General features: G+C 35.6%; 1 protein-coding gene across 1 annotated transcript; it reads left to right on the forward strand.

Annotated features, from left to right (window-relative positions):
- The first annotated feature begins 3,263 nt into the window (after positions 1-3,263).
- Positions 3,264-9,469, forward strand: LOC106135755 (protein Smaug). Its single transcript, XM_013336129.2, has 7 exons — positions 3,264-3,784; positions 4,617-4,824; positions 5,643-6,286; positions 6,435-6,647; positions 7,143-7,258; positions 8,102-8,235; positions 8,872-9,469. Exons 1-7 carry the CDS (start codon positions 3,526-3,528, stop codon positions 9,095-9,097), a joined length of 1,800 nt encoding a protein of 599 aa, XP_013191583.1. The 5' UTR covers positions 3,264-3,525; the 3' UTR covers positions 9,098-9,469.
- Positions 9,470-9,812: the final 343 nt, after the last annotated feature.

Raw genomic sequence — 9,812 nt, forward strand, 5'->3', positions numbered from 1 at the left:
TGTTCTTTTTTATTTTTCATGCCTGATAGTAAAGGTTGAACGCTATGTGAAATTTCACACACCAAGTATCAAAGTGTGTGATACGATTTTCTACCTTATTTATGGATACTAGGTCAATATCATTTCTCTATGATTTTCCGAACAATTAAGTACAGATCGGCAAGAAAATAAAAACCATGCCAATTGCGTATATCCTTAGGCTGTAAAATTTCGCATAGGAATTTATAGTATGGAGGACAGAGGGTGTGCCGTGTGGTTCCCGGCACTAATACAAAAAAGCGGGTGGAGCCGCGAGCAAATACTAGTAGCCAATAAATCCACAAAGTAGGTTTACTTACAGAAGGATACTCCGCGAATAGATAGATAATAGCACAAAGACGAGATGCGTACGTAAGTATAGGTACTCCTACCCACATTAAATCTCTTTGCTCCTCCTGGCGATAGTCCCGTTAAAGACAATAAGATTAATAAAAAATTATATCATTACATCTCTGAAGAAGAGCTCGCGGGGTGCGCCTATGATTTTGTTTGGACATTATTCTAGGAATACCGACCACATGGTAGACTTCGTTTCACGCGGGCTGAGCTGTGGGCGTAGATAATATTACTAGTGTGGACATAATGAATACTGAGTACGTCTATGTAATTCCGTACGAGACAATGTAACATTTTTATTGGAAGTGGAGAACCAAAAGATTTCCCACATTAATGATTAATGATGACTAATTTTTGTTTTGGTGTTTAATTAATTTAATTTACGTTTCAGAACAACTAAAACATTGATAAAATAATTGCGTCTAGGAATGTGAAAAAAAAATCGATTATGGCAAAAATCTATTAAAAATCGATTTTTTTTTAATTAAAAATCGATTTTTATAAGTGATTTTTTTTAAATTAATAATCGATTAAAAATCGATTTTTATAATCATGCAATAAATGCACTCCGACATTACGTTTTTGTCTTCTGGCTTGGAGCCCGGAACGCAAACTGCCAAAAAATACTATCATAGCTCCATAATATTACATTAACGCCATCTGTGCATTCTTTCTGTGCTTTTAAAACAGTTTAGATGATTCATTTAATCAAACATTCTCTAGATGGAGTTAGTCAATGAACAGTATTTTACCGACATTCGGTTGGTATTTTATTCATTATTCGTTGCTGAAACTTCATTTTTCAAACTTCATTGTTAAAAACTTTAATATGTGTTGATTATACAGGGTGACTTTTAATTCAACTGCATAAATTTCACTGTTAAGTTTACTCATCCAAAGGATATTAAAAAACGTTAAAAGAAAATTATCGGTTCTTATTTCAGAAAGTACGAAAAAAAATAAAAGTATCATAATCCACGATCCTAAATACGTCATATCACCCCGGCCGGCGGAAAAGCGACGCGTAAGATTCAAAGGTTAACGGCACAATTCATTCAGCTGAGCGATCTCGACAACTCTGTACTTTAATTGATCTTGATACTAGAAAAATAATTTATTTTTCAGACATTTATTTACATGTTTAGTTTTAATTTCTTTTTGTAGTATTGGTCTATTTTAAAGCGTGTGACGTAGTTTTTTAAATGTGAAAATGATGACGTTTAATTTAAATAAAAATAAGCTCCAACGGCTCAGAAGCATGGGTATAATCTATGTTTAAGAGGATGCAGTTGTTTTAAATGTCACCCTGTATTAGAACTTACTGTTTCTGATGTTTATATTAAATGAATAAATCTATTGATATAATGTAAATAGCGTTTATTTTGACATTAATTGAAAAATTAGGAAAAAATCTATCAATATAATAAAATCGATTATTTTCTTAAGAAAAATCGATTATTTATTAATCGATTTTTCATACTTAAAAAATAAATCGATTAGATAAAAATCGATTTTTTATCAGCAATGTCACATCCCTAATTGCGTCACTAAACAAAAAACTGCCTGAGATGTAACGAAGTATATTACACCTTAATTAGGAGTCGTAAGTCGTAACTTTGGCACCCTGCACATTTCTATAGTCGTGTAATTACATAATAATCTGATGATTTAATGTTATTAGGTAATTTTGGTAGGTGGGCTAGGAATCATAATAATCCCCGTTGGGGTCGGCATCTGTCAAAGTGAAGTAGCGCTGGTGTACCTACCTTATATCCATAACAAAGCAGATTTTATATGATGATGATTTTTAACACATCTGCCTTGTTTCCTTGCATAGAAGCTCCTCTCTTTTTTAGTTCATCTTTATTATATAAACATACATAAGAAACACAAAACCGCCATCACAATCTTACAACACACTACAAAACAAATGACAGGGAAACAAGCTATAAGAGCGCCATCTACGATTATCCTTCACCGGCCGGAGTCATTATTACATAAAATAATTAAAAAATATGTTTAAAAGTACGGACGTAAGAAAACTACCTAAAAACAAAATAAAAATCAGTAGTATTATTGATTTGTATGTAGGTTTTGTACCTACCTATTAGTTATCAAGTATGTACTAAATAAAATATAAGTACCCTACATATTCGAGTATGAGGAGCTGCAGCTGCATGTGATAATATATAGGTACTTTACGTTTGATACCTGTACTTGATACTAGTTACAAAAACTTTATCATCTGTGGTTCTTTTCCTTTCTTATCTACATAGAGTTTCCAACAAGAAGCTTTTAGCATCAAATTAGAGCAAATTGAGTTACAAACGTATAAATTACAGTTTTGCAAGCCACATTACTTCATGTACGAATCAATAAAAAAATAACCATGAAATTTTTTGCATATATTTAAATAGAACAATAGAACAATGTATAACGCGATCCAAAGAAGCAACAATTGCCAAATATGTGACTGTTTCTACTCTCTGACATGGTTTGGTGTACTAAAACCAGAATTAAAAAAAATAAATGAACCAAACCCACAAAATAGATTTGCCAAAGTGATAGTTATGGTGTAGGCAACCTACTTTATTTTTAATATTAGTTTATTTAAATATTAACAGGCAAAGCCAGCTGGCAGACATATGCTTGTGTATGCCATAGTAACGTTTGTCATGACATAGTTTTGTTAGAGGAAAACATAGATCTAATTTTATTGTAAAATATTTTTATTATTTGTTTCCTTAATTATAGTTCAATGCGTTATATTTGATTATTATATAATATAGTACATTCCTGAACTTTCAACTATACTTCTTACAATAGGTAAGGCTTCGTAATTATCATAGTGGCTTCTGAATGGGCTGTTTTTATAATGGAGTTGGTAACTCTGATCAACCAGCCATTTTGTTAGATTGAGTAAAATGAATTAATTTAAAATATTGTTTTCAATCTACCTGTAAAAAATATTGTCGTGTAGCTTGGCCCAACTGTCCATCTCCATGTATATTTTGCCGGAGCTACCGTTGCAAGTGCTGTTGCTATTCTGAAACGACCAAATTTTGCCTGGACGATCAGCTGTCATAGGGACCTTTGACGTGTAGAATACAAACAAATCTTATTTTATCAGTTTGATATGCTGTTGGCGCGATGAACGGAATTTTTTTCGAACAGCTTTCGAGCGTTGCTGGGGTTTTTGATCAATGGGGCCCGTGCGAGAAGACAATTGTGGCATGCGCTTTGGCTAGGCGTGTGCCCTGGCCGGGTCTGAAGCTGGTGCATCGAGCGGTGGAGGCTGCCCTGCAAAACCATGTCATGCAAGAAGACGAGAGATTAGAGCATGAAGCTAATGATGAAGCAATCCTGACTGGTTTGCTTGCAGTCAGATGTGAAGATGATGATAATGAGGGTAAGAATAAATAATTTACAATTCCAGATTTTTTTAGTTACAGCAATATCGATTTTGTCTAGTCAAGATATTATAATTGGCAATGTTTATTAGTATCATTATGCACCACAATATCCAAAGGGATTATAACAATAATATAAATTAGTTGTAGGAAAAATGTAGATAGAATTTGTAAGTCTAAGGGTCATGAATGTTGTACCTACCTACTTAATCCATATATTTTATTATTTCTAGATGGATAATTGCTTTTAATTAAGCTGTTGCCTGTGATTTCATCTGCCTTAAATCTCCATGAATTTTAAGTTATTATGTTATTCCAATGTCTAAGCTGTATTACTGCAATGTTTAATGAAAATCTGTTATGTAGTTTTTGTGTGAATCACTTTCTTATTAGCAACATACATATAGAAAATTTTATAACACAATATGAACTTTGCACATTCACAAGATCAAGTTATACTGTTCATATTTTGTTAGTTCATGGAACTCTCAAATTAATAGAAAGTTACAAGAGTATCTTTTTGCCAAATTATTAAGTTACCTTATTAATACTTTGTTTTTTGTAGACAATGTGCATTCATTCACGATTTAGATTTAAGATCTATACTTATTTGTAAATTGATGTCTGGTAAATATACTGCAATGTAGTTTGTTCCGCCGCTTCTTCTACACATAAACTTTGGAAGCCGTATTGGATATAATTAGACTCAAGTACCTCCAATTTACATGCAACATTAAATAACATGCAGGCTATAAAGATTTTCACCAGAATGTCTAGCTAGCAAAAATAGTGTGACAAGAGAAATAAAAAAACATTCAACAAATCTTTTAGGTGCTGATCAATTAAGAAGATTGCTGATGCTGCTTCCATTTTTGCGGACAGACAACGAGCGCGCGAAAGATGTTTTTGTGGCAGGGGCTCAGACATTAGTCCAAAGATGTGTTGATGCTCCGCGGCGCGCTACTACATCACCAGACCTGTGCAGACAGCTACTCTCCTACCTTCTTGTACACCCTGCACTTACTCATAATGACCAAAAGTATGTATATTTTTATTACTATTAATATTGATTTTATTTTACCAAATTGAAGAAGGTACGAACAAATAGCCAAACTTATTTATTTAATCTTTTTTAAAAATCAATGGTTAAACCATTAAAAAGTTAACATTGTTTTTTTACTGATTAAAAAGAAAGAAACTTGCGCATTCAGTCAGGCAACATGAATGAAAAAAAATTAATAAAATATAAAAATGTACCATGACCCAATATTGGTAGTTTCCTTGTAAGGATTGCGGAAGTCACTTCATGAAAAAACCCAAAAATTCATATAAAACAATTCAGTTAAAATTAATGATTCCAAGTCGGAGGTTCAACAATAAGTTCTCAGTGATAATATTCCTTGCCAAATTTTTAAGACTAACTTGGTCAAATATAATTCCTTATCTGCTTCTTATCAATCATTGCACCAGAAAAGGTGCCAATATCACATATGTCACATGAAAATATTTTTTTAATTACATTTTATGCTATTGATAAAACTTTATTTTAATTAATATGATGTTAATTTTCCTTCTTCTTCTTCTATTTTATTTCGTGAGTTTATTAAGTTTTGCATTTTAACAATAAGTCATTTAATAATCTGTATTTTATTTAGAGAATAAAGAAGAAGTCCCAAAATTGACTGTGTGATAAAGAAGTTTTAATGCTCATAAATATGTACAATGAAATTTTTCATTTCAAATTAGAGATTAAATTTGTTAATTTAATATAAGCGTAATGCATATTATTTATAAATACATAGATATAAATAGATATTTCATACATAAAATCTGAACATGATTTTTTTTTGTTTACAGAACTTTGACACAATGGCTGCGCCACCTAGAAAATCATATATCAGGCAACAGGACCACAGAAACTGTTTGGCAGCAAAGGATAGATCCCTGCTTATTTTCAGACTCAAACATTTGGGGTGTAAGCAATACTTTTAGGCGGACAATCGGCAAGAATGTCGAGTTTAGAAGCTTAGTTGAACCAATAGAGACGTGTTACATTGATATACTCCAAGAATCATTCTCAAAAAACGGACGTGACGTCGACATTAGTTTAGAAGGTGAAAAGCTGAATTTCGACATTACAATAACGCAGCCGAAGTCGGAAAGATCGAACAGTTTGACTCCACCCACGACGAACTTTATGCATATGTCGTCATCGGCGGAAAATTTGAGCGACGAGCCCTTTGTGCAGAAGCCAAGAAGTTTTTCGCTGTCTAGTGAACACAGTCTAAGTCAGTTACGGCCAATAAGTATAATGTACGGGACGACTGGGAGTGAGACGCGGCTGGATGACCTGCGGTCGCACAACTTCGGAGAGCACCCTGGGATGTCGACGGTGACGCAATGGCTCAAAAGTCTGAGGTTACATAAATATGTGTGGCTGTTCACCAATATAAGTTATGACCAAATGATCGCAATGGATGACAAATATTTAGAGGAATTAGGTGTGTATTGTAAATTTATTAAATCTGAAGTGCCAATCTGTTTTGCTTAAAATTTATTTGTGTCATTGTATTTGTAACAGTTAGATATGCCATACAAACTCTATCCACCGTAGTTACTTACACAAGTAAATGTAAAATCAATTCTCAGGTGTGACAAAAGGAGCCCGCCACAAACTGCTCCTGTCGATAAAGAAGCTAAGCGAACGATCAGCCATCTTAGAAAGCATAGAGTCTGAGTTGACTTCCAACGTGACCCCAGTAAGTTTGGCCCGAGCGCTGGAGAAACTGCGGGGGGTGTTGCTGAGTCCCATGCCACCAGCGTCGGAGCTGCCGCAGCATATTGTCAGGGTGCTTGATATCGGTAATTATCCCATTGTTATAAAGGTTGTCTTTGTTCATATTGTTTGTTTATTTGTAAACTGTTTGTATAAAAATAAATATAATTTAAAAAACAATTATTCGATTTAAAAGAACATGTACAATGGCGGACTTATCCCAATTGGGATTTATAACATTAAATAGAAGTCCTGCCCTGACTTCGAACGGGTAGCATTATTGATTTTCATACAAACTTTCATCTCCCACTTTACTATTTTCGGGGCTGATTTTTGAAAAAAAGAGGTATCGCATGTTAAAACGCGGATTTTTAACTATATGCATACCAAGTTTGAACTTACTCCTGCGGCTTAGCTTTGAGAGCGAAACAAACAGACTTTCGCCTTTCTCAATTCTATCATTTGGCCTTACAACTGAATGTGGCCTATCAGCCTTTCAAGACTGCTGGCACTGCAAGGGATATAGACGTGATTAAATGAGTATGATGAATATGAGTAAAGGGATTCTGTGTGTGTTTCAGCATCGACCGCCCTCAGTAGCGGCAGCAACAGCACGCGGCTGCCCACCAGTGCGACGGAGGACGACCACGAGCCGCCAGTGGACCCACTCTCCCTGCACTGCTGGCTTATTGAGAAGGTATTCGTTTACTGATGCTAGAACTTGGTGTAAATATACAAACATACATACATAAAATCACGCCTCTTTCCCGGAGGGGTAGTCAGAGACTACCTCTTTCCACTTGCCACGATCTCTGCATACTTCCTTCGCTTCATCCACATTCATAACTCTCTTCATGCAAGCTCGGCGGTTTCGGTTACTTTTGACCTGACCCTTTACCAGTGTAAATATATGCGGGACAATAAATATATTCAGGACAAATTACACAGATTGAGTTAGCCTCGAAGTAAGTTCGAGACTTGTGTTATGAGATACTAACTGAACGATACTATATTTTATAATAAATACTTATATAGATAAACATCCAAGGCCATGGCCAATCAGAAAAAGTTCTTTTCTGATCATTCCCTGGCCGGAATTCGAACCCGGGTGTAGCTTAATAACTAGTTGTGGCCCGCGATTTTTCCCGTAAAATTACAATGACAATGTTTCAACCCTTGTGTTAAACTTCGGTATACTATTATAGTGATTATTAAGGCCATTGAGTGTGTATGGGCATTATTTGAGTTTGCGTGACCAGATTCCCCTATTATCGGAGTTAGGCTAAGAATCAGCCATCTTTAACCAATTATCAGGCATATTGAGGTCAAACTCACTCAAATTTACATTAAAAAACCTGCGTAACTCCGTCAATATTGGAATCTGGTCAGTTGAAAAAATCAGTTTCCTACTGTACATAATGCAAGAAGGAGGTTTTATTTGTGTTGGTTTCCATAGGGCTAGGTTCTGTGGCGAATCCGAAAACCGGATTGTAGCTTAACTTGTCCTAACATACTAAAATCAACAAATAAATAATTTCAGGCGCTACACCACGAAGCGTTCACTCAGCCAGAATTAGTCGAGCAATTAAAGCGGCTACGTCACCGCTTGCCCCCGAGGCAGTTCTTCCACCACGTAAGCGACATGCCGCTGAACAGGCGGTGTCCGAAGCCAAGGTAATCGACAGCTTTTATAAGAGTTACATACATACGTTTAATCACGTCTATATCCCTTGCGGGGTAGACAGTCAATAGTCTTGTTGAAAAGCCACATGAAGCTTTATGGTTTTATTATGGAATTTAAATTTAAATAGTGTCAGGTTGCTAGTCCATTGCCTACAAGAATAACACGTATATTAGCCATTCCTTTGTCGCCTTGAACGACATGCATGGGACAGAGAGGGAGTGGACTTATTCTATTAAAGTTACTTTACAGAGATTATTAATTTAGAGTCATTCATATCACTTGCGGTTGCTTGCTTTGAAGCAGCTACGTCACCATTAACTCAGTCTGTGTAGGTAGATAATAACTTGTTCTGTTTAAAAATATAATTTATGAGAAGCAGCTGGCAACCACTAGATCAGTGACAGTCGCAATTTGCGGCATCTATTGAAAGTGATAGACTGATCCTATTACAAACGCCGGGACAACACTCCACATTCATTAATTACACGGCATCTTTGGCGCAGCGGTTCATTTGCATGAAAGAGTAACAAAAATCCATACATACAAACTTGCGCATTTAAAATATAAGTAGGATTTTATTAGACATACTTCAATATTTCTAACTCGTCTTAATTCTCACCATCCAGATGGCGTTTAGGCCCCAACGGGTACCAGAAAGTGGTTCAGCGCCGATCGTGGGCGCCGCAGTACAGCGTGGCGCCGCCTGCGCCCCGCGGCAAGTCCAACTCCTACCCGCCCTTCCCGCCCGCCGCCGCGCCGCGCCCGCCGCCCGCCGCGTCGGCGGCGCTCAGCGACGAGTACAGCAGTCTAGACGCGTTGTGTTTACAGATGACAGAACAAGCCATTAATTAAATAGACCAATAGGCTATTTTACAACTGTCAGACAGGTCACATTGAACTGTCTAGCAGGTTGTTCAACAGACTGTATTGAACTGTTCAACAGACTGTATTGAACTGTTCAACAGACTGTATTGTACTGTTCAACAGGCTGTATTGGACTGTTCAACAGGCTTAATTGATTGATTCAAAGGGACACGTTGAATGGTTCAACAGGCCATATCACATTGTTCAAATGATTGAACTGAACTGTTCACAAGGCTTTATTGAATATAGGTCTAAGGCATCCAAATGGACTGTTTATAACCAGTGGTTGTTAAATTTGTTATGGTGTTATAAGTGCAATACGAAAGTGATGTGCAATTCTCCAAGGAATATGTATACATACTACATATAACAAAAAAATATATTGTATTATTTTTCAAGAATTTTAAATTTCTTTGAATCACAAAATTATTAATTAGTATTTAGATCTTTTGGCCATACTTTAGAAACATATTGGAAAAACATGTCTTTTAAATTTCATTAAATTATCTAAAATAAATTACCTTTATTGTGGAGAATCGTGTTCATGGCACTTTTGCAATCTTTGAGTTAAATTCAGCAAGCAATTCAGCTTTAAATTTTATGAGTCTTTTTTTGATAAGATCGTTGACAACAGTTAACTTTTTATAGTCAAAAACTATGTAGTTTATTGCATCTTGATTGACACCTGAAGTTAGCAAGTAAC

Source organism: Amyelois transitella, chromosome 15, assembly GCF_032362555.1.
Source record: "Amyelois transitella isolate CPQ chromosome 15, ilAmyTran1.1, whole genome shotgun sequence".
NCBI lineage: Eukaryota > Metazoa > Arthropoda > Insecta > Lepidoptera > Pyralidae > Amyelois > Amyelois transitella.